Here is a 25,792-nt window from a genome sequence, read left to right as displayed (position 1 = left end):
TCCTGCTTCCCATCTCAGAGCAGCTGTGTGATTTCCTGAGGATTCTGCTGCTGGTGCTAGGGATAAAAGCTTATTGACACACACAATAACCTCCAAGTCCCCAGTTCCTATCCTTCCACCCTCCCTCACCCTACCCCTCCCTCATTTGGCACCAGAGGAGCCAAGCTCACCCATGCTTTAAACAGTTTGAAAACCAATCTGAAAGAGGAAGAAGGATCTGTATACATTGACTAGCATGTGCCCTACCCCCTCCGCTCTTCCAAAACAGCAGCAGCCCATCTTTTCAAAGAAGCTTGCCTGAAGAGCAGGTGCCCTGTGAATGAAGTACACCCTCAGGGTCCTGCAGATTATTTAGATCCACTGTGCAGATCACCAATGACGGCTTAGCTGTGCAAGAAACAGGTACATTGGATTAACTGAAGACTTGGAGTTTGCTTCTGAGAACAAAAGCAAAAGGACCCTAAAGTGTCAGCCTTGAACTGTGCAGGTAAGGAGATTCAATGTTTCCATGCGAGGACCAGAACTGTATGTAGTAAAATTTTGCTGATTTTAGCAAATTCCTGGGAGCTTGGGGATCTGTCCTACCTGCTTTCAATTGGACTGCTTTATGTATTGGTCAGAAATGTGATCATCCAGTCTGTCAACAAGTGTTGCTCAGTGCTTCTGCTAGGTAGGAGCTCAATGCTGCAAAATACAGAGGGGACAGTCCCCAAGCCTCCAGCACCTTTGCAATTAAGTCAGAAATGTTAAGATGTATTTTCAAATCCTATTTTAAGGACTTCATGGAGTTTCTCTAATCTGTAGTGGCAGTTTCCTTCAATGTTGAAAGAAATATATAGTGACAGCTAAAGGGGAAAAAAAGTAGAGAATTATCTGGTATTTTCACAAGGTAGTTTCCCCTTCATTACCCAACTTGAACCTGTCAATATCATGCTATTTAGACAGGGTAAGCTTTATGATCCCTGTTTTGCAAATAAGAAAAGGGACTCAGAGAAATGAAGAAATATTCTGGAAACATACCACACAACTAGAAACTGGCAAATTGGGACTACCGACTGAAAATAGAAAGCTCTCAAAACTATAAATGAATATAAGGAAATTGCATGATCTGGTTAGCATCTTAAGACATATATGATATATAGCGGGTTTACACAATGCCAGCACTCCATACATTCCAATCAAAATCATTGGCCAGGGCCATTCTTTATACTGGACAGCAAAGAAGCTCTTTTAAAGAGTAAACAAATGGCTTAGTGGGTTCCATTTGTAGCTAAAAAAAAAAAAGGAAAACACTTGACTTTTGGATGCAATTCTCTGCCCCGAATTGCTCTAATTGTTTTGAAATCTAGAGAGGGGCCATGATACCATATATGTATGAGGTGATTATTTAAAAACTAAATGTAACTAAACCTGGACTTGGGACTGCACTGCATGCCCATGAGTTCCTGCAAAGAAGATCAATCAGGCTAGGAGCCGTGAACCCCCAAAAAATGGTAAGCTAATGAAAGTTTGCAGACTGAGTCCCAGCTGGAATCCAGTATTTCTGTCTTCCTAACCTGGAACTATCAATTTCATTTTCTACTACCTTTTCCCTGCTATCTTTAATCAAACTTTTGACGTGTTGAAGAACTACTTATCTGCTACAAAAATCAAGAGTTTTCCATGGTACAGGAAATTATCAATTTGCCTTTGCTATATCATTGGGATTAAGGGATTAAAGGGAATGATCCTTAAGGTGCATATCCAGCCTTGTGAAGCTAATGGCATGAAGGGTAAGTATCACAACTGTTCAGATAACATAGATGTGTGGATCACTAGTCTGACCTATTTTGCTATGTCTTATGTTCTTATTACAATTTGTCAAATACATTGTAATCTAGTTAAATAAGTGTTGATTAAGCACAGTACAGTCTGTGGCACCAAGCAAGGTAAGCTGCAGTCCCTAGGCTTGGGGAATTTACACGTGGCCCTGCAGGACACACCACGGTGCCTGATGGGGCTACATGAAGGGACTGAGTTGAGGAATCACAGAAAATGAATCTGGATAGAAATGTAAGACAAGCTTATTCGACCTTTAATTCCAGGCACTTTTTAATGGGAAATCTCATTAGCAAACTTGGAATAGGTGATAAAAAATATTTTGAGGAGATGAGTTTCATAACTTGACTATGCCTGGAGAGAAGTGGAGATGAGAGAACACTAACAGAGCAGAATATAATGAGGCTCTAGATTAGGTGGATGGCAGTGGAAGTGGACCATCGAGGAACCCAAGAGACATCCATAAGGAATCATAGAGGGAAACTGGTGAGGGATTAGATACAGGCAGCATAGGAAAGAAGCCAGAGACATCTCTGAAATTTGGAACCTGTGGGATCTGGGCAGTGGTGCTACTACTATTCGAGGACAGAAATGGGAATAGGTAATTCGAGGACAGAAATGGGAATTGTAGGATATGATTAGTTCTGCTTGCACCTATTGAGTTTGAGGAGATGGCAAAATTTCCAAGAAGCAACGTCTTTTTTTATTTATTGATAGGGTAACCGACCTGAAGTGAGTATCTCTGAGAGTAGATAGTTTTTAAAGATTTTATTTATTTATTTTTAGAGGAGGAAGGGAAGAAGAAAGACAGGGAGAGAAACACCCGTGTGTGGTTGCCACTCACGCTCCCCCAACTGGGGACCTGGCCCACAACCTAGGCTTGTGCCCTGACTGGGAATCGAACCAGCCTTTCAGTTTGCAGGCTGGCACTCAACCCACTGAGCCACACCAGCCAGTGCCAAAAAGCAATGTCTTATGACTGTTTGGAAGGAATGACCCCAAATGTGAATGATGGAGAAGAGGTGCAGGCCACAGTTACATCTGGGGAGTATGATTGATTGCCAAGGTCATATAAATGGCTCAACTACATTTAAAAGTTAAATTTAGTAAATCTAAAAGATGGACCAATAACTGAAATTTGTGCAGTGCCTACATTTTCAGGCCAGAGAAAGAGGACAGTCCTAACAAATAAGAGCCACAGAAATACACTTCTTCTCAAAAGATAGCAAGCATCTTGAGGGAAGGTATCAGGTTACTTCTTCTTTTTAAATCCCCCCTTCCCAACAAGAACCAGCATAGGGCTTCATCCACACCATGAGCATTCAATAAATGCTAAGTTATTCTTACATAAGCAGCATGGAGAATTTTTGCTTCAAGCAATCATCCAGTGTAAGTCTGTCCTAAACCCTGCAACCTATTGGTGGCTGCTGGTAACCATCTTGCTTGAATTTCAATGGAAAAGAAATGGCCTTGGAGGACTGGGAGTTCATGCTAGCTTTGGCTTGTAATCAGCTACACATTCTTTATCCAGTTACCAACTATCAGTTTTGCTGGGTTTCCTCACGTAGCAACTTCAGTAATAAGCTTATAGTAATATTGTTTTAGATCTTTTAAAATAATAACTATGAAAAATGGAAAATACAAACCACCATCTAAAAGGGTTTTGTTTGAAGTCCATTCCAGGTGAATGAAATACACAACAGGCTTGACAGCACGTGGTGGGAGTGGGGCCAGTTACTTTCTGCCGCCAAAATACACCCCCAGCTCTAGGGGCCTTACTCCAAGTATCGGCAATTCCATCCAACTCCTAGGGCCTGCCATGAGATCCAGCCCTCTGGTTACCACTAACTGTACAATACTTATGCAAGCCTCAATGTGAATTTCAAAAGGACTACAATAGTTAACAGGTATTTCTATGAAAACACAACCCACCTTTATTCATTAGCTACTGCTTCCATTAAGCCCACTGTTCTTAGAATTAAATGCTAAGGACCAAAACAATTGTTACAAAAAGTTCTGAATGGAACACAATATTTCACTGTCCTAAAGCCACTTGTCCAACCACAGATTTGGTTATAACACAAATCATGTTCCCAGAACATATAGGTAGGTATAGTGCACATGTCTCTCCATGAAATGCAAAGGCACAGTCATGTCTGTCTATCACATCAATGTTACCTGGGTTTCAGGCTACATGGATGTCTACATAGTATGATTTGAAAGGCAGGGAGAAACAGCTTTTCCAGTTCAGTCAGGGTAAGTCAACTTGCAGGGGACACGTTCCTGCTAATCAACCCTGCAAAAGTGACTCATGAGTCAGAATGCCAATGTGTTGATTTGCACTGAGGATATACAACTGCTAAGAGGTCTGATAAACTCATAGCAGGGAGTAGCATATCATTATCCTTCCAGAAAAGGCAACAAAGAAAGCCATTTAGCCAGACTATAAATTCAAACATCTTAAGTCCATTAATTCATGTTACAATACTGGTGCTAAGGCACCATCAACAGACAATTATTTTTGCCTTCAATTGAGAACTCCTTATAGGTTGGTGGAGAAGACCACTATTTCTATATAAGTTCTGCACCCCAAAAGTCTTCTACCTTGCTTCCTCATTTCATCTCAATCCTATCATACCTCCATTCTTTGTGCCCCACCAGTTTTGCTTCTGTATTTAGGGGGGAGTTCATATGAGAGAAAAGAGAAAGAAATATCAATAAATATTTATGAGAAATCAGGAAGGGGCCCTGCTAGGAATCAGAGGAAAGAGATAAAACAGAAGAATAAATCTAGACCCTTGAGCACTGAAATGCAGAGTTGGTTTTCCTTTCGATGAATAAAATACTATCTTATTGAGAGTGTTTGTGGAATCAGTATATCCCGGACTTTTGAGCTCCCGCTGAAATGTAGCTGATGGAAAAGGAAATGGAGCCGAGGTCCAGACTTATAGTCCCCTGGTATATGTGGGCTTTCTTTTCTTTTCATCCAACCACTTTTCCCTAAAAAGGAAAAAAATCTAGTTTGGAATCACATTTTGAGATGTCTGACATATAAAACTTCTTGTGATTTAAAACTTCTTGTGATTTATCATCCACTTGACATTGATGGCCTCTGTTTTTACATAGGGCTGTTTTGGTGTTGTCATGGATTCAACACGATACATGGAAGGAAGCTAACAATAACACACCAGCATCTCTGACACATGCTCTGTCAAAGCTCCTATGCAGTTCAGGCCTCAGAAGATATTAAAAGCTTATTTTCATTCCAAATTGGTTACCCTTTCCATTTAACCTAAATTTGAATTCTTGTTTAAGACGAGGACCTTCAATCAAAAGCAATCTCCTACAGGGGTATCCAACCCGCAGCCTACAGGCCACATGCGGTCCCGGGTGGCTGTGAATGCAGCCCAACACAAGATTGTAAATTTACTGAAAACATGATGAGATTTTCTTGTGATTACATTTCACAATGTACTTAATGTGTGGCCTAAGACAACCCTTCTTCTTCCAGTGTGGCCCAGAGTTGGCCCAAAAAGTTGGACACCCCTGTAAGAGAATAATTCTTTTCCTTCCAAGATCAAGGCATCGAAATACCAAGAAGTTAGAGGCAGTCCTCAGAGCTGGCTATGAGCAGAACTTACAGGGATTCCAAGTTTCTGGTAATAAGGCAGAGACTTATACAGGTATCCCCAGAAGAAGGTAGTGCTTTATAAGTTCAAAGATATGTTAGCTGTCTGTTACACATTTCTACCACCCAGGCTAAGGATCAAACTCTTCCACTGTGCACTCCCACACACATGCATGTACTCCTCAAGATCACTATTGCCATTTTGTGACTTGCATTTCCCTTCAAGTCAGTTCTTTTTTTTTTTAAGATTTTATTTATTTATTTTTAGAGAGAGGGGAAGGGAGGGAGAAAGAGAGGGAGAGAAACATCAGTGTGTGGTTGCCTCTCACATGGCTCCCACTGGGGACCTGGCCTGAAACCCAGGCATGTGCCCTGACTTGGAATCGAACCTGTGACCCTTTGGTTCGCAGCCCACGCTCAATCCACTGAGCTACGCCAGCCAGGGCTCAAGTCAGTTCTTATACATCACTTTATTCTGATTACACAGGATAAATGTTTGTGTCACAGTACTATGTAAGGGGGACACTGCATAATTACCTGTGAATGACACAGTCCAAGTGCCTTTTGGACTGTGACATTCTCCTGTATTTGGACTCCTACTGACAACAGATTGGCCCAATTTGATGAGTGTGATGTTCTCCCTCCCCTAAGGGATGAATGAGCTACTAGAGAAGAAACTTCTGAGAACTGCCAGCAATGCCGTACCAACTCCCCTGTAGTTTCTAACAGTGAGAACACTGCTAAGCATGTCCCTGAAAATGGCAAGTGAAAAGGCTACTTATTGTGATAATAAGGCTGCAGCAATGGTGGGAAGATCTTTCTACTCCTTTCCCCGAGATCTTTCGTTATGTGGAGGGAAAGCCACTGGGGTCATTAGTACAAGCCTGGTTGTTTGGAGATTAAAACCCCATGGAGGTTGTGTGGTTTTGCTCCAGTCAATCAATATCCAATCACTCTATTAATATCTATTGCCCATTTGTCTATGGGTGAAGCCATTGTGATAGGCTAGGCATTGCATTCACAGAGCTTAAGAAAATAAAAAGGCTGGACTTCTTTTCTCTGTCCCAGACAATGAATGTACTTAAAGAGACAACATTCCTACACTTAAAAGATACAATACAAGGTGCATATAAGTACAGACAATGAACAAAATACAAGTTCAAAGAATAGAAATGCGAGCAGGGAACAGGGCAGTCAAAGTTGGTGTCGGGAAGTGGAACCTGAGCTCAGCCTAGTACGAGCAGGAAAGAAAACCATACAAATTTACATGTGTATAGTGCTTTCTAGTTTCCAGAATACTCATATTTGCTGATTCTCCATTCATGTATCCACCCAACAAACACCTGCTGCATCAAAAAATTTAATAAAACATTGTCCCAGTTACTTTACTTGGAGAGAAACCCTTCACAAGGTAGACATATATCAGATTATCACTTTAAACATCTTACGATGTTATTCATTCATTATACAGCAAGAAAGCTTGGAGGGGACATTGTCCCTCAGTCTCTCACTTCCCTGAGCTCAGCTTTATGGGATGAACAGCACAACTAACTTTTTTATTTGACAATAATAGGATACATGGAAAATAGGAAAAAGGGCACTGGGGAGTTGACCAAATAAATTAGGGTCCCACTGGGCTGCACTCTCATGAAAACTACGTTTCCTGCATCTTGCCACTGCTCAGCAAAAGTGGAAGAAGTATCAGCCTTAGAAGGCTGAGCCTGGGGTTGCAAGCTCCCCCACTTCCTCTTTTGCTTTGGCGCTTACCCTTATCACTCCACCCCTGCTGGCATTCAGCCAACACATGCAGACCATCCGGTGCATACTAGCTAGCATTTACTAGAAAGGTAAAGGAAGCCTGGGAGGGGGGAGTCATTCAACTTAATAGATTCATAAAACTACATCCAAATACTGATTTGATCTTTCAGTCTCTCCAGTTGGCTGAATTCAAAACCAAGCATTATCAGTTTCACCCAGGCCAATTGTCAGACATGTCCTTGGGTCTTTAGCTTCTATCAGTCTCTGGCCGAGGCCACTTTTCAACTCTACTTGAGCCTCACCAGACTACTTTGGTATTCTATTTTGGTTTGTTTGTTTGTTTTAAGCTCTTTGCCTTCTGTTTCATCCTAAATGTGTGCATTCATCTTCCCAGCCGCGTTTCTTTCTTCTCCAGTGATTTATAAAGTGTCCATTCACAAGTCATGCTCCCCTATACTCTTTCTGATTTTTTGGAGTTTGTTAATAGACCCTACCCTTCTAGGGGTGTCCACATTTCACTTCCACTTTACATGATTATCTAGACCCTTGCACAATATTGCCTACATTTCCACACAAAAAGCATGCTCTGCCCTCAACCCTTTAGACCCCCACCCCAGCAAGTTAAAAACTCTAGTACTCAAAAGCATTTCATGATACAGAGTTACTCTTCCAAAGTTGCTCATTAGGAGACGAAGGGAGCCAAAATTAATAAAGCAGACTCACTGTCATTAATGGGCTCACCATCTAAATGGGTATGACAGATGTGTAAGCTAAAAGAGTTATTACATCACTGTGAAAAATAAGAGAACCATGAACAAGGGGGCATTTGTAGAGAATAACTTCAACTTGAATCTTGAATTATGAGTGGAAAAGTGCCAAGTTCACCTCTCTGACCTTATATGTAAGGGTGAAAGAGGATGCATAGTTCAAGTATCTTCAACTAGCCAAGGCATGATGAGATAAGAATGCTGAACTAAATTGGTGGAAGAGAGAGAATCAGAAGACTCTGTAATAAAAGACTGAACAAAACTTGGAATGTACACATGAAGGATGAGGTTAGGATGGAGTGGCATAAAATATGACTCTCAGGTTCTGTGCCTGAATGACTAGAAGATTATTCACGTCCATGAAAAAAAAAGAAAAGAAAAATCAGCTGGACAAGTTGATTTTGGAGGGAAAAATGTATATTTGTCAGTAAGTATTTGAAACTGAGAACAAGGCATGTGATCCAAAAAAACCAATCTAACAGGCAGTTGAAAATGAGAGACTAAAGTTCAGGTGAACCCTGACCCATGTGGTTTAGTGGGTTGGGGGTCATCCCACAAAGCGAAAGGTCGTGGGTTTGATTCCCAGTCAGGGCACATGCCTGGGTTGTGGGTTCAGTTTCTGGTCCAGGGCCATGCAGAGGCAATCGATCAATGTTTCTCTGTCTTTCTTCCTCCCTTCCCCTTTCTCTAAAAATTAATAAACAAAGTCTTAAAAAAATAAATCAAGTTCAGGCAAGTATTTTGTGGCTGAGCTACAGATTTTGAGTCATCTACATGAAAATTATCTTTTTATATTATAGCAGTTGATAAGTTCTTGAGAGAAAAGAGAGAAGCAAAACATTGAACACCAAACATTTGCATGTCACCAATTTTGGGTGCACTGACAATTCCTTTGACAAATCTGAGAAATCTGTCTTTGACAAGGGAGATCAAAAAGAAGAGCTGTTAACCCTGGCTGGTGTGGCTCAGTGGATTGAGTGTCGGCCAGCAAACCAAAGGGTCACCAGTTCGATTCCCAGTCAGGGCACATGCCTGGGTTGCAGGTCAGGTCCCCAGTAGGGGACACGCAATAAAGAACCAGACATTGATGTTTCTCTCCCTCTCTCTCTCCCTTTGTTTCTCTAAAAATAAATAAATAAAATCTTAAAAAAAAAGAAGAAGACCTGGTATTGCAGCAGCAGTACAGGAGCAGAACTGGACAGATGACCATAGTGCCTAGGTTCCGATCTCAGTCCTGTTACTAGCTATGTGCTCTCGAGCAAGTCACCTCCACTCTACTATCACCCCCAGGTTGCAGTGTTTTCAAATGTAAAAATTCGTTGGAACAGTATCTCAAAGATCACTTCTGGCTCCAAATGGCATCTCTTCTTGGCTTATTAACAGAGGGCACATTTTACTGGCATGGGTCAATAATATTTTCAGAAAAGAGAATGGCCTAGAATTTCGCTAGGCATCCATGATGTTCCTGCTACGTGAAACACTCTAGGGGAAACATGGAGAAGTATAAGAGGGAGTAAAATGGGAAGAGGAAAGCATGGAGAAAAGATTTCATCACAGTTCTCAAGGAATCTAGTTGAACCTATGGGACCACTTTTATATTTAGAAATCATACTTCTGCTGTCAGGCTTGCACATCATTTTAGTTGGATGGGAAACAAGAAGCTTAATTTAGCTCTCATAAAAGTTGTACTTTTTTGCTTTGATTAAGATGTTCCAGGGAAAAAAACCCTGTTAACTATTTCAAAATTACACCAAAGGAAAATAATAAAGTAATACAATAAATGAACTAGAAAATCTAAGGTGCCTCAATAAAGCAATTTTGAAATGAGTTAGTCTGATTTAACACATTCATTAGGCAGCAAATGCCATGTGTTTTGCTAGGTTCTACAGAAACTATTCATATTATTTATATCTAGTTTTTGTCTTCTAAAAGTATATAATTTAGTAGTAGATATTAGACAAATACAGAAATTACTCTAAGAAAAAGTCAAAAGAAGTAGAAACATAAAGTAAATAAAAATAGAAAACCGAATTCTGTAGTTAAACCATCAACCTCTGTGGCAGACTCCGGCCAGCAGAGTTCCGCCTTGTTGTGGCTGAAAGAGAAGATAAATGCACACGCGACAGTAATCCTGTGGAGAAAAAGGGAATGGCACGACTACTCTCTCAAGGGGAGACCACCCTGACCCTTGCCTAGACAGGCTTTTATTGTTTTTCTTGGGTCTGACATCAGAGAAAGATTTATTAGCTATTACATAGAATATTATTGTCTACATTTTAGGTACAATCAAGGAAATGAAAATAACATACAGAGGGGAATGGCAGCGAGCTGATGAGCTCTGTCCTTGAGAAAATTCACACAGGCTTTGGAAATTACCTTGAAGATAGACAATACATATTTGTTGTTTTAGACCAGGGTGATGGAGTTTTAGCAAGAGCAAGCCAGAACAGTCAGTATGCATTTTCTAGGCCTCATTCCCGCGGGAAAACTCGGTTTGAAGGTCTGGCTCCTGCCCACCACCTTGCTTCTGCAGGTTTTCCATACAGAGCTGAGTCACATTTGCCAGGCTGAAACAAACCGGTCCGCTACAGACCTCTGTGATCTACTGCTTTCCAAGGTTCTAACATCCTGAGAACACCCTGTACTTCCTGCCTCCTAAGTCTTCCTTCCACGTCTAACCTTTCTACTGACCCTTTATTTCCTCACTTTGATCTCTGGACCCCTATTTCCATCATAAGTAAATTCTACAACATCCTAATCCTCTTCGAATAATTCTCCCATCACCTCTTTGCTTTAATAGAAACTTTGTCCCTCCCATCAAATTTAAGCTGCTTATAACAAACTGATGGTTGTCAGGTGAGAGGGGATTTGGGTGTTAGTGAAAAGTGTAAAGGGACCAAGAAGTACAAATCAGTGCCCTGGCTGGTATGGCTCAGTGGCTTGAGCATCAGCCTGTGAACCAAAAGGTCACCGGTTTGGTTCCCGGTCAATGCACATGCCTTGGCTGCAGGCCAGGTCTGCAGTTTGGGGCACGCAAGCGGCAACTGATTAAAATGTTTCTCTCCCTCTCTTTCTCCCTCCTCCCTCCCCTCTCTAAAAATAAATAAATAAGACCTTAAAAAAAAAGAAGTATGGATTGGCTGTTATGAAATAGTCCTGGGGATGTAAAGTACAGCACAGGGAATACAGTCAATAATACTGGGATTAAATATGTAAGGTGTCAAGGGGATACTAGACTTAGGGGGGATCACTTTGTAAGTTATATAAGTATCTTACCCTATGCTATACATGAATATAATATCAAATGCCAAGCATAATTTGAAAAAATGTTCACTAACATACACAAAAAGGGAAGCTGCTTATTTTTCTACATGCTATGCAGTGTGAGCCCTAGAGAATCAATTAGATGTCTATCTCCTGGCTCCCTGGTGCCACTTTAAACAATGACCCTTCTGCCATAATACAAAAGTCATGCATCTGTGCTACATTCTAATCCTCCTTATTAATGTCATCACCTGTTGATCTCATAGTTCTTTTTCCATAATTCACTCAGTATTTTGGCATTTGGCTTGCAGTCTTCCTTTTGAACCCAAATCCTAGTAACTTCATCTTTCAAGTAAACAAACCAACCCAGTAAAGGGACTTCAAATTCTCTTGATCATCTTTCTGGAAAAACACTCACTCATGTCCCACTTTGGTTACTCATTCCATGGCTATACTTAGGGCCATATTTATCAGCACACAACTGAAAATCTTCACGTCCAGTATACACACTCTAACCTTTGCTTCTTTCATTCCCTTAATGTTACTACACTGTAGGTTCTTAAATCTCCAAGAATCTTCCAGTCTCTGGGTCCATCCCTTTTCTCCAAAGCTGCTAAACTACTTCATGGTTTTACTTTTAACCATTCTTTAGGCAGCATTCTCAACTTCCGGTACCCCACTGTCCTTCCGTAACACTTGCTCTATGACCACCCCACTTTATATCCATTTAAGGGTTTGCATTTTTTTCTCTCCTACACCCAGGCTGCTGAACATTGTTGAACTAAATCACAAACCATGGAAAGTGACTCCATAAGGTTAAGGTAGAATACTTTGTAGTCTTCAAGGATGTTTTGAGCTTAACTTAATAGGTCACTGGAGACCTTTTTAAGGGAAGTGATAAGATCGCAACTGTGCTTTGAGATGAATAATTTGGCATATGTGATAAAGACAGACTCAACAGAAGAAAAACAAGAAAATTAAAAAGAATGGTATAGTTTCTAATATTCAGTTAACAGCAGTCCCATCTTTTCCTTAAAGAAAGAACAAAGAAATGCATCAATTCTTGGCTTTTGCACAGTCCTCTACATAACAGTTTGTTCCTCTGCCATGGTTTTTGCCAGTATCTGACTTTGTCTTATGTCAGTGTTTAGTGACGGGTCTTGCAGAATCTGAAACTTACTGGTATTTTTTGGACTATAAGATGCATCCCCCACCCAGTTTGGGAGGAAGTGGGAGTGCATCTTATAGTCCGAATGTGGCTTGCCTGGCTGGAGGGGGTGGTGGCCTGTGTTATTTATGTTATTAACTATTTTACCACATTTTTTGCTTCAAAATTTTTTTTCGCATTTTCCTCTAAAACCTAGGTGTGTTTTATGGTCTGAAAAATAAGGTAATAGCATGGCGTCATGAAAATAGCACTGGACAGTGAGTCAGGCAATATGTCTGTCAGAGAAAGACCAACACCATATGACTTCACGTACACGCAGAACATAAAGAACAAAATGAATGGGCAAAGTTAAAAGACTCCTAGACACAGAGAGCAGCCTAGCAGTTGCCAGATGGGGGAGGGTTGGGGGGCGGAGTGAAAGAGGTGAAGGGATTGAGAAGACTGGCAGTTATAGAACAGTCCCGGGATGCAAAGCACAGCATGGGGAATACAGTCACTAATATTGTAGGAACTATGCAGGGTACCAGGTGGGTACTGGAAATACCAGGGGCAATCACTATGTAAGTATATGACTGTCCAACTGCTATGCTATACACCTGAAAGCAATACAGAAAAACAGTGAGTATAAACTGTAGGTGAAAAATAAAATTTAAAAGGTTATAATCTCACTGTGGAACTTTCAGTGTTTTAAACATCTGTAGAACTGAAGAGATTTCCTGCCACTCCCTCAACACCATATCTACCTTTTGAAAAGTGCCATTTTCTGAAACCACTAACTGACCTTAAAATAAAGCATGTTTTTTCCTCTCATTTTGAATTTTTGCATTATCTTTCTGTATCTTATAGAACAAAGCAGGCTCGGTGTACATTTTCACTTATCTCCTTGCCCCTCTTAGAAAGTATATCTCTCCTCTAATGCAGACGAATTTGGTTCCTTGCACCTTTAATAGCCCACATAAGTGAATCCCTTTTCCTAAGTAAAAATATTTGTAATTTATTTTACTCCAACAAAGTGAAATCGGTAAAGTCTCCAAATTTAGACTAATACAGATACTCTTATTTATCCATTTTTTGACATTTTCTCACAATCTTCTTAGAGCCAACTTCCAAAATAAAAGTCATCTCCTAAGGTCATTTTAGAGCCCAGTTGTTAGAAAGCAAACAAACTCCCACCCTGCTGATCAAATTTGACCCCGGCATCTCCCTTGATTAGGGTTGTTAAGAGATATTAGGTGTATTTCACTACTTTCCAAGACCCTACTTTTAAGGAAACAAAAATGTTTATGATTTGTTTAGCCTGTGTGGCGGATACCGGCCAGCAGTATCCATGTCTGTTGCAGATGCTCGTTGAAACACAAGAGAAAACATACACAGAGACAACCAGGTCCTGTGGGGGAATAGGGACAGAAGGGCCACTCTCTCTCGTGGAGAGCGCCCCGTATCTATTCCCAAGAAGATTTTTATTGAGAATACAGACTTAGTTTGTGGGTTCACAGTCTGGAAGAAAATATCAAAAGAAGTAGCTGATTTACAAAGGTGCAGACAGAACCCCCGCTGTCATTCTGGGCAGAGATTGGGGTTTTATCTAACAGGGCTCAAAGGGCAGTTTTGGTTTCCTGTCTGTGCCTTCAAATTCTAATCTAATAACATCCTCCAGCAAACAGATCTCACAGGATCTTGCATATTCTATGTCCCAGGCCTGATTACCCCAGGGCTCCGCCGTTTCTGGTCTGGGCCCTACCACCCCTGCTAATTTCCGCAGGCCTGAGAAGGGCAGGAGACAGAGGCAGCCAGGAGACTTGGATTTCTCACATCTAAGAACAAATACTCGGGCTTTGACAAAGCCGAGGGGGCAGGGGTTGATGTCCATCACCCCTTCATATCCACAGACCCGAGTCTCTCCCCTTAGGGCATTCCCACATGATCGAGTCTGTCTTAGATTCATTCTCTTTCTTAGAGAATTGTTACCCATCATTGACTGCTGATCATGCCAGGGAAATAAGTTTTGTCTCCTTAGTAGCTCCTGGTCCAGAGGTCTTTCACTCAGCCTAAGGCACGGGGGGTTACAGCTTCCTGAGGCCAGGCAGGGTGGTCCCCAACAAGCCTGGATAAACAAGGAGGTCAAAATCTATGTTTCATTATTCAAAAGATGATTCTGGTGGGACAAGGCTGGAGGTGGGCCCAGAGTAGTGCAGGAATACGTGGGGTGGTAACCAGGGGTACATTTAAATGAGGACAAGATAACATAAGAAGAAGTTATACTTTGGTACTAGAAGACATGGCCTCAGGACAAAATCACTCATCTAAAGAGAAGGATATTAGCGTACTTCAGTGAGTCACTATACTACACTCAAGGGAAGACAATCAAAATTCTAAACTAGCATATCAGGGTAGCCTGGTTCCTCAACTAAGTTTTCCTAAGAGGCCCTATTCCAGTAATTAAGCTGTCACTTTCATTCTACAGTATACCTTAGGGATAACAGCACGTCCAAAAAGATGCCTCAGATTATTACAAAGCTCTCTTCCTGAGAGCCCTAAACTCTCCTTAGCACTCACTCATGCATTTCTTCTTTCTACATGGAGTAACCCTTCTGTGGCCTCTGCCATTAACACTTTTCTCTAAGATGTGAAAGTTCGGATAGGGAAGTAGGGCTAGTGTGTATACACGGTTGCCCAAAAGACAGGGTTAGGGCTTAATCACAGGCGTTTGTTAGCTCTTGAGCAACAAAAAGCCAGGGCAAAACCAAGAGCTAAAAATGACTAGTCTGGCAGTGCTTTGCAAGGTGATTTTGAGAGAAAAGAGCCTGAAAATAAGAGCGCATGACAGATATCTTCAGGAATTGGAAACTGTTCAGCATAGTAAAATACAAGGTTCAAGGGAGAAGTAGGAGATTGTTATATGTCATCTATGTGTGGGATAATGAGAGCCAGAACTAAAGAAGGAGCAGTATTCTTGAGGAAGAATGGAAAGGAAAAATGTCAGGACTTGGTATTAAATTGGGTAAAACTTAGCTGAAACTGGGATGAAATTGGGAAGGAGTCCAATCCATCCCCCCTCCCCGCCAGCTTCTGTGCTGCTTTCCCCAGCTGCAGTGTATCCAGTGCCTTCAGGGCTCAGAGTGCCAGGGCCTTTCTTTTCTTTCCTCTTGCCTTCATCATACTCCTTCCATCTGAGATGACAGAGTGATCAATTTGGGGCCTGACAGTCCTAAAGAATGTCACTTTAACAAGAAATCAAAGCCAATTGGAAACTCTGTAGAGTAAATTACAGGCATCAGCTAAGATGTGGATGGATGGATTGGTTTTTGACCTAGCAGGATGGGCATCTTACACAAGAGATATAAAAAGGAACTGACAAAGGTGACTTTATGAGTTTTTCTCTTACGAGATCTGAAGAGTGGTGACTATACTGCCAGAATCAGAGATGCTGTAACTTGTAAAACAACAGGCATTAGGCCCAAGAGAAAGACCCATGAGCCCTAGAAAGTGGGACAAGTTTACATTTCACTGAAGCCATAGGTCTCTTACTCTGCTTGCTCTTTTTCCCCCTAAGATCAAAACTATTTCAAGGGGGAAAAAACATACCCTGATGTTCAAAGGTTTACTGAATGGCAAACTACACAGGAATTCAGAGATCATATAATACAACCCTATTGAATTACAGATAAGTGGAGAGAACATTGGGAGGAAGTGATTTAGTCAAGATCATGCAATCATCCACTAGAGCCTGAGTTATGATCCAGGTCTTGAGTTTACCGGTCCTGTGAATTTTCCACCATGCCCACTCTCGTTCTTTAGACAAGGATTCCCAGGATTCCCTCTGATATTGATAAGACATCAATAAAATAACATAGAAAAGTGATTATTCAAGTCAACCAGTATTTAAAAGGCATGGTACTAGGCATGAAACACAAAACGAACATGACCTGATTATTGCCCTTTAAGTTGAGTGGGACTAGGTGAGCAGAATGGGGAAGTTCAAACTGAATAACTCCAGAGATGATTATGAGTCAAAACAGGAAATGAAAATCAACAAGAAAACTACAAACAAAATACTGCAAGACTTCAAAGGAGAGAAATATTACATGGGGTTGAGAGGATCAGAAATCACTTTTCATTTGACTAGAAACACAGAAGAAAGAAGCACAACTACTATCTTCACTTCATAGAAAATACCAGCCTGGGGACCACCTCAGGCCACCACAGATCACCAGCTCTACCTGAACCACACTTAGAAAGCGCAACAGCCCTTTCCATGCATAGGGAGTTCTAAAGCAGCAACAATAAAGAGGATGGTGTATGAAGTGGGACCTTATATTTTTAGATTATCTCTGGGCTCTCTCATTTACCTCATTCACTGGAGCTTGACCAGGTTATACCTTCAACGGAGGTTATGGGCTGATGGAAAGAGAGAGAGAGAGAGAGAGAGAGAGAGAGAGAGAGTGTGTGTGTGTGTGTGTGTGTGTGTGTGTATCCAAATAAAAGGACTGATGGCAAGAGAATATATATATTCTCCAAATAAAAGATTTGAATAACTCCTGAATTAAGTAATTGAAGTCAAGTCCTGATGAGGCTATTGTCAGAGACAAGAGCCCTCAAGGAAACCAAACAGGAAAAAGAGAAAAGGATGAAAGTATAAAGTCCCTGCTAGGTGCAAAGTTCAAACTTACCAAAGGAAGCACAGGAGACAGCTCAGGGTCTCAAAGTGGAGGAAACAACTGCAGTTCCCTCCCAGACAATGTAATGAGTGCACCAAATGGTAATTGCACGGCTACCACGGAAATGGTTAATGAGTATATTGGCCTGATAAGATTAAACTTCTCATAGTTGGGTCTTTGAAATTCATCAACTTTGTTTCTCTTCCCACACTAGGGAGGAATCTAAGCTTGTCTAAACACAAAACTGTCAAAGAGCCAGAGTTAATTCTCTCCGTAGAGAAGATGAGTGCAATCACTTAAGTCCAGGATTGGAAAGGATTTTTTCATTTGCCTGAGTAACCCATTCTTCACCCAGACTGCTAGTAACAGGTTACCTATGTCAATTCCTTACCTGTAGAAGGTGGGAAAGTTCGGGGAGGAAAAAGAAATTGAAGATCTGAAAAATAATTAAGAGTACACAGTAGACTCAAACAGCAATATTGTAGTTGTGGATTCAGGCTCCTAGCTTTAAAACTTATGTTCTTTTTTTTTTCTTTTTTTTTTTTTTTTTTTTGGTATTTCCTTTACTTTCCTCTTGGTTTCCTTTTTTTTTTTTTTTTTCAGTAGAGTTCCTTTGGAAAGTCCCAGCCTGTTTATAGTTGCTAAGAATAAACTGGAGGAAGATGTTCATTTTATTGGCACTTAGGAGCACGGATAAGTGAAAAGTGGTAACCTCTGTGGTCTTTGCAAACAGGAATGAAAGGTGCCATAGGGCAGCGCAAATTTAGAAGAAAAATGTTCAGGTTGCTGCTGTTCTAAGAAAGCCCTTCTGCTCATTTCTTGAAGATGTATTATACTTTGTTGGATCTTTTTAATCTTTTATTATATATTTTTTTGCATTACAATTTAGTCACCTAACACCACCCTCCCCCAGCAATCACCACACCGTGGTCCATGTCCGTGAGTCCTGGACTTTATGATACAGTTTAATGGAAGAGAAGAGACATACACTCGTGAAAAGTTAACTGTACAAACTATGAAGTCATTGATCTCCAAATGTATACTAGTCATCTAAATAATTTTCAGGGAGAAGAGTTCAAGGTCCTCTAAGTTATCCTTCCTTCAAGGAAAACTGTCCCTAAGCCATCCCAGACCGATATACTTCATGTTTTTGATGTTCTAACTCTTCTTAGAAACCTAGACCCTTCGACATGAACTCCTACATTATTTCCCCCTCTAACTTTATTAAAAACTGTTTAGAAAAGAAAACAGGGAAAATACCATGGTTTCATAGCAAAGATTTTTATAATACTGTGTTCATCTTTAGATACAGAAGCTATATGCACACAGAAGCAAACATCTGTGGTGAGCCTTGGTCTGTATTCCAAGTTTTGCCCCTGGGGATGTCAAAGTAAATGGAGATAAAAGAATGCAGCATAGACTCCAACGAGTCCTAAATTTGTCCGTAGAACTTAGATATCCCATCACTCACTCGGATCTGCGTGTAAGGCTGCTAAGCTCCCACGACCCTTCTGGACTGCTTTTAATGTCATTAACTTCTTTGTCAATCTTATAATTTCAGTTTAGGCTTTACCTGATATTACATCGTAAGAGGCACTGACCACAAAACAGAACCCTTCGTGAAAAGTGCCACAGTGCAACGAAGAGGTATGGCTCCATTTTCTAAATGATTGTTTTTTCAACTTGCAAAGTATCTCATCAAAGTAACTCCCTTTATCATCTGCACTAAAATTAATTTTATTTATGTTTATTGGTTGTTTATATTAATCAATTGATAACCTCTTTCTTGTGTGTTAAGATAGCTCTTACCATACTGTATTGTAACCTCTCCATACTGAGCCTATTGAGCCATCACTGCTGACTCCACAACACTGTGAGCTTCTTTTTTTTTTCTTAAGATTTTACCTAGAGAGAGGGGAAGGGAGGGAGAAAGAGAGGGACAGAAACATCAATGTGCAGTTGCCTTGTGCATACCCCCAACTGGGGACCTGACCCACAACCCAGGTATGTGCCCTGATTGGAAATTGAACCAGCAACCCTTTGGTTCACAGGCTGGTGCTCAATCCACTGAGTCACACCAGCCAGGGCAGGTTCTCAGGTAGGAACGGGGTATTAGGCATCTCTTTCTCCACATAGTATGGGTCTCATTATTGGGGGACCAGAGTAATGCCACAAAAAATGAACTAAATACTATTTAAGACCAGCAAAGCCCTCATCTGTAAAATGAATGGCTCGGATGGACTAAATGATGCCTACCCCTTAACAACTTATTGTTCAAGAGTTTTACAGTCTTTTCTAATGACCTAATATAAGTCACTAATTTGACTTAGTTATAAACAATTGAACCTTAATGTAGAGAGTACTTGGAAATCTTAATTTGGTCTGTGAGAACTGGAAAGTTTATTAATGAGACTAAAGATCATCTGTTTCTTTGTTTTCTATTAATTTATCAGTTTTATTCGGCATATTTCATTCAATAATCTGGGCATTTCAAATGTACTTACAATATTTAACAAACAAATGATTACTCTGTATTACTCTGTATGATTTTACAGCCTTCCTCAATACTTTAGGAAGCAGCTGTACTGTAACAGAGCCACTGTAAGGCCTGAGGCTGGGAAGCTTTTCATTGGGTTGGCCAAAAAGTCCTTTCAGGTTTCTTTCTATAAAGTAAAAGACACATGTTTCATTTTCACCAAAAACCTTACTGATTTGGATATTCTGAGTATGTTGGCTTTGTCTTGTGTGGTAGAATGTTGCTTTTTCTCAATCAGTCAATGTCTTGATTTGATCGCTATCAACTTCAACTGGTTACCTGACCATGGAGCATCGTCCAGCAAGAAATCTCCACCATGAAACTTCACAAACCACTTTTGACACCTTCGATCAGTCACAGCACCTTCTCCATAAACTGAATAAGTCTTTTTTTTTAAGTTTCAGCTGCATTTTTACCTTTCATGAATAAATAATAAATAATACAGCACAATATGCTGAAATGTTGCACATTCTCTTCCATCTTCAATATTAAAACAGCTACACAAAAGTTCACCAATTTTGATTGCTTTTTAAATGCATGCTGATATGACAGCTGTCCCAGTACAATCTAACACAATTGTTTCGAATGAAGTTAAAGACAACGAAGTGCCACTAGAGCCATCTTATGAAAAAAAAAGAAAAACCCGAATGAACTTTTTGGCCAACCCAATATTTATGTTAGAATGGAAAGATAACTGTAAGTGATTTCGAATGGGAATCACTTCAAATCATAAACTTGTTCCATCTTTCACTTCCTCATTCACTCAATTGAATTTATTGAGCACTTACAGTCAAGGTACATCTGTGTTAGCCCTGTACGCGGTGCCTTCTTATGTAGCATATAGATAGTCTGCGAAGGAAGATAATATATGCATACAAATCACTGGTCTGCAAGATAAATTTGAAGTTCCTCAGGAAGGAAAAATACAGAAATCACTTTGGAAAGCCTTGGTCAAGAAGGTGTCACTTAAGCTGAAGGACAGCAGTTTTTGCACATAGACGGAGAAAAGAGAGTTTCTAGTAGAAGAAATCCATGAAGATAGACAGGTGGGGGAAAACATGTATAAAATGTCCCTGGAACTGTAGAATAGTTGTTCCAGTGAATCTGAGGGTGTGCAAAAGGAAGAAGTGAGACAAGAAGCTAGGAAAGTTTAGCTGCAAGCAAACCGTAAAGAGCCTTAATTGGGCCAAGGAATGTGGATTTTATTCTGTAGGCACTCAGGAATCAGTGAAGGTTTTAGAGCAAGGACGTGACATAATTGGAAGCTATTACATATGGAAAATTATTCTGGAAAGAGTTTATGGCAGGGTATAGTGAGGGTCGACGGTGATGGGAAGGAGAGATGGTAATTATCAAGTATCCTGCGAGTGTGGTACCTAAAAAAAAAGGCTTTGTCAAAAATCCCAACAGCGCCATCTAGTGCTTCACAACGTAACACTGCTCTTTTGGGGGAAAACCCAATAGGCTAATGAAAAAAGCCTCGATTATGTTTAGGCAGTTTCCCTTTCTTTCACGATCACACCAGACTTCAGACAACAAATGGTGAAAGAGATAGGTAACTAGAAAGCAAACTGAAAAATAAGGCAGAGGTTGGGAGTAGTGGACTCATTTCTCTCCATTGTCTTATGGTATCCACCCTCAGAATGATTAATCTTCAATGTTTTATCATATACCAACAGTTCTTGGTGAACAATAACAACATTTTTTTTTTAAAAAAAGACTTCTTTTTTTAAGATTTATTTATTTATTATTTAAATATTTTATTTATTTATTTTTTAGAGAGGGAAGGGAGGGAGAAAGAGAGAGAGAGAGAAACATCAATGTGTGGTTGCTGGGGGTCGTGGCCTGCAACCCAGGCATGTACCCTGGCTGGGAATCGAACCTGTGACACTTTGGTTCGCAGCCCATGCTCAATCCACTGAGCTACGCCAGCCAGGGCCATAATAACATTTTTAATGAAAAGGAAATATGGGACTAGCCTGGATGGATAGATGGCTGACACATCTTTGCAGCAAATATAATTGCTAGCAGTAGTAAGCCTGAAGTTTTATCCCACCTACAACCCCTACCATAGCTGTCTGTTTCTGCGTCCCTGATGCAGACACGAGATCAGTCTCCTCCATTGCTGGCAGTTCTTGCATGCGCAAGCAGTCCTCTCAGCTTACAAACTCTAACTCCTCTGTTACCACGGAGCAAGAGCTTTGTAAAAGGCCAATGAATTAGACTTCAACCGAACATTATCCACCATATTATATATTGATGAGTTGCTCCCCTCTTCCCAAAGAATAAAAGAATCTGGAAGAACAGTAAAGAAATCACTCCTTCCACACTATCTTATCCCCATTTTTATCTGATCAGAGCTTATTGATTGCCCTAATTAACTGTCCTGATATGGTAGAGCTAAACTAGATTAAGTAACAACTTCCTGCTATAAGAAATGATCATGTATTGTCCAACAGGAAGGTTTTGCGTGTGAGTCTAACAGGAGAACAAGGATGAACAGCAATAATATACTCACAAAGTACCGCATTTTGCTGGGTATAATGCACACTTTTTTGCCCACATTTTTAGGGAAAAATAAGGGTGTGCATTACACATGGGTAGTACCTGAAATACCTTGTGTCTGCTCTTGTGTTTTAGAATTATTTGTTGCATAAAATTTCTTGTGCCGTAATATGTTCGATGCTAACATTTCTTTATAATAAAAAAAACAAGTATCTAAATGTAAATAAATAAAAAATTGAAATAAAAATTACAACAAAAGACATTTTTTTCCTGAAAGTTTGGGCCAAAAACATGGGTGTGCAATATACACAGCAAAATAGGGTATATTCCAATGAGTTATGCTGCGCCTTTCCTCAGAGACTTAAGTTATGGTATAGATTTTAGAAATGCATTTCACCTCTGTGCAAGTATTTTCCTCATTAAAATAACGGCATGGCTTCTGAAATGTCTCCCACCTTGGTGGTCAGAGTCAACCACATTATAGATTAAGATTATCCCCCAGGGGAGTTCTCTTAACAACAATTCCAATTACTTTTCCTGCAAAAAAAAGATGTTACCCACTAAGCTCTCTTCTTGATAGAACCCTGCATTTTCACCCAGATTTTCTTTTCCAAAAGAATTCAGTGTTCTTCCAATAAACAGATGATAGATAGATACATTGATAGATGATAGATAGATAGATAATAGACATATAGATGCATATTTATGAAACTCTACTTTCTTTAGAACTTTAATTGAATAACTCACTTACAATGAAGGTTGACAGATGAGTATTGGAGTAATAATACTTAAAACAAAGCAGAGCTGTTGTACCTAGGTCTTGAAGATTAAGGGGAAGCCCATCAGGCAAACATGGGGAGAATAGGGAAGATGAAAGAGTGCTTCTCCTGGGGACAAGGTGCAGCTGAATCCCTCCTCATTGTCCCCCAGCCCTTGCTTCCTGCCATGGTCCAAATGCATACAGAGTGACACTATAAAGTGAAACCTTAGTACTTCCTGTTATTTATGGTCTGGTAAAAATTGATAAGCCCTTTATAAATACATGTGTCTATGTATTGTAGGCACCAAGCAGACATTCCTAGAAAAACATGGATGGAGCTGGAAACCTGACAGCATCCTCTGCCAGCAATAACACGTGCAATGGCTCTATTGAAGACTTCCGCAATCAAGTGTACTCCACCATTTACTCTATGATCTCCGTTGTGGGCTTCTTTGGCAATGGCTTTGTGCTCTATGTCCTCATAAGAACGTATCATGAGAAGTCCGCCTTCCAAATATATATGATTAACTTAGCGGTATCAGATCTACTCTGCGTATGTACACTGCCTCTCCGCGTGGTCTATTATGTTCACAAAGGCATGTGGTTCTTTGGTGACTTTTTGTGTCGCCTCAGCACCTATGCCTTGTATGTCAACCTCTATTGTAGCATCTTCTTCATGACCGCCATGAGCTTTTTCCGGTGCATTGCCATTGTTTTCCCAGTCAAGAATATTAATTTGGTGACAGAGAAAAAAGCCAGATTTGTGTGTGCTAGCATTTGGGTTTTTGTGATTTTGACCAGTTCTCCATTTTTAATGTCCAAAAGTTACAAAGATGAGAAAAACAACACCAAGTGCTTTGAGCCTCCACAGGACCATCAAACTAAGAATCACATTTTCATCTTGCATTATGTGGCACTGCTTGTTGGGTTTCTCATTCCTTTTACTATTATAATTGTCTGTTACACAATGATCATTATGACTTTGCTAAAAAATTCCATGCAGAAAAATATACCAAGTCGCAAAAAGGCTGTAGGAATGATTATAATTGTGACCGCTGCCTTTTTGATCAGCTTCATGCCATATCATATTCAACGTACCATTCACCTTCATTTTTTGTACAATGAAACTAAACCTTGTGATTCTGTTCTTAGAATGCAAAAGTCAGTGGTCATAACCTTGTCTCTGGCTGCATCGAATTGTTGTTTTGACCCTCTCCTGTATTTCTTTTCAGGGGGGAACTTTAGGAGAAGGCTGTCTACATTTAGAAAGCATTCTCAGTCCAGCATGACTTATGTACCCAAGAAGAAGGTCTCATTGCCAGAAAAAGACGATGAAATATGAAAAGAATAGTGTAAACCCATCTCTGATGCAAATCAATGAAATATAGTTTCCTGAGCAAGTATTTTCTCAAATAATTATAATAAACATGACGACTTCCATTAACAATTTACAAATACTTAACTAGATGCATGCCTATAAATTTATCTCATTCATGCATCCACATTATGATAGACTCTAAAAGTGTTTTTAAGTGTTAAAATTTCCGTCCACAACTATTAACTAAATCATCTGGCTGGTAGCCCAGTGGGTTGAGCACGGGCCTGTGAAGCAAAGGGCCGCAGGTTCGATTCCCAGTCAGAGTATATGACTCAGTTGCAAGCCAGGTCCCCAGCGGGGGGACATGCGGGAGGCAACCACACATTGATGTTTATCACCTTCCCTTTCTCCTTTCCTTCTCCTCTCTCTAAAAATAAAATAAATAAAATCTTTTTTAAAAATTTCATCCCATAACTATTAACTAAATTATAAATTTGATCATTTGTCACAAGGTGAAGAATACTCATGTATTGGCACTTAAAAAAATGGGTCCAAGATCAAGAATTTCCCCTCAACTGAAAGCTTTACAAAGGATAAGAACTAGCCTTTTCAGATGTAAAATTAGCAAACAGTTTCCAACCATACTAACATGTCCTTCTGCATGCATGGCATCAGATGACAACCGGAATGACCCAGGAGCTACATAAACTGTACTGCCGCCTTCTTCCTTTGTAGCATTGACTGACGAGGCCAAGTAGGGCCTTTTCTCCCAACAGAACATACAAATGCTAGAAAAAGCCTGGTAGTCAGCCAAATGGCCCTTAAAAGGCCCCATGCAATGTATAGTCTGCAAACTAAGGGAGATAAACCTGGTCAAAGGCCAGTTTGTGTCCAAATGTCTTCTGCTCCTGACTCCCGACCCCTAAAAGACAATGGTGATGCTTTTGTTCATCACTGAGGTTCTTATAGGGAATTCTCCCCCTACGTGACACACAGACCTTCCTCAAGAAACCAGACAACTGGCATTTCTATCTTTGAACAGAAGTAGTTAAAAATGTATCTAAAGTAGATGAAAATAGGTCTACATTTGTACATGCTCATTACTGGGATCAAAATGTTCTAAAATGGATTTTTAAGAAAAAATTGTCGATATTATAAATTGTTTTAAGGAATACTTATATTTATGCTTATGTGTATAATGATATGTAAGAAATTTTGCTCTGTGATATACATTTATTAGTGGAAGGTAATTACAAGCTGTACTAGTGTTTTATACTTTTTACTTTTTTATTGGCATGTTGACAGGAATATCAAGGATATGTTTACAATGGTTTTTATATTACAGTGAAAGCTTTGTTCTTAAAACAGCAAACAAAAATTTGATTATTGCTGAAATATAATTTTCATGTACAAGTTTCTACCAAATTGTGGTCTGTTCCTTAATTCTGTGTTTCAAAAGGCATATTACTTCAGAGGAAATAAATGATAATGGGGAAAAAAGTGAAGTTATGAAAAGAGGACTTCTTTCTAAATGTGTATGTTATTTCTATTTCATATCTAATGTTGCAAACCCATTGGGTAAAAACTCAAAACATAAGGAGAGAGGACCTCA

At 40.0% G+C, this 25,792-nt stretch overlaps 1 protein-coding gene across 1 annotated transcript; it reads left to right on the top strand.

Annotated features, from left to right (window-relative positions):
• CYSLTR1 (cysteinyl leukotriene receptor 1) lies at nt 1-25,792 on the top strand. The gene is made up of 3 exons (XM_036016449.1): nt 1-487; nt 18,623-18,708; nt 23,164-25,792. The coding sequence occupies exon 3, from the start codon at nt 23,191-23,193 to the stop codon at nt 24,202-24,204; it is 1,014 nt and encodes a 337-aa protein (XP_035872342.1). The 5' UTR covers nt 1-487; nt 18,623-18,708; nt 23,164-23,190; the 3' UTR covers nt 24,205-25,792.

The sequence above is a fragment of the Phyllostomus discolor genome, chromosome X (assembly GCF_004126475.2).
Source record: "Phyllostomus discolor isolate MPI-MPIP mPhyDis1 chromosome X, mPhyDis1.pri.v3, whole genome shotgun sequence".
Classification (NCBI taxonomy): domain Eukaryota; kingdom Metazoa; phylum Chordata; class Mammalia; order Chiroptera; family Phyllostomidae; genus Phyllostomus; species Phyllostomus discolor.
This window is presented reverse-complemented; position numbering and strand designations above follow the sequence as displayed.

Coding starts and splice junctions, on each gene's coding strand:
- CYSLTR1 (XM_036016449.1), top strand. CDS start 23,191: ATGGATGGAGCTGGAAACCTGACAGCATCCTCTGCCAGCAATAACACG.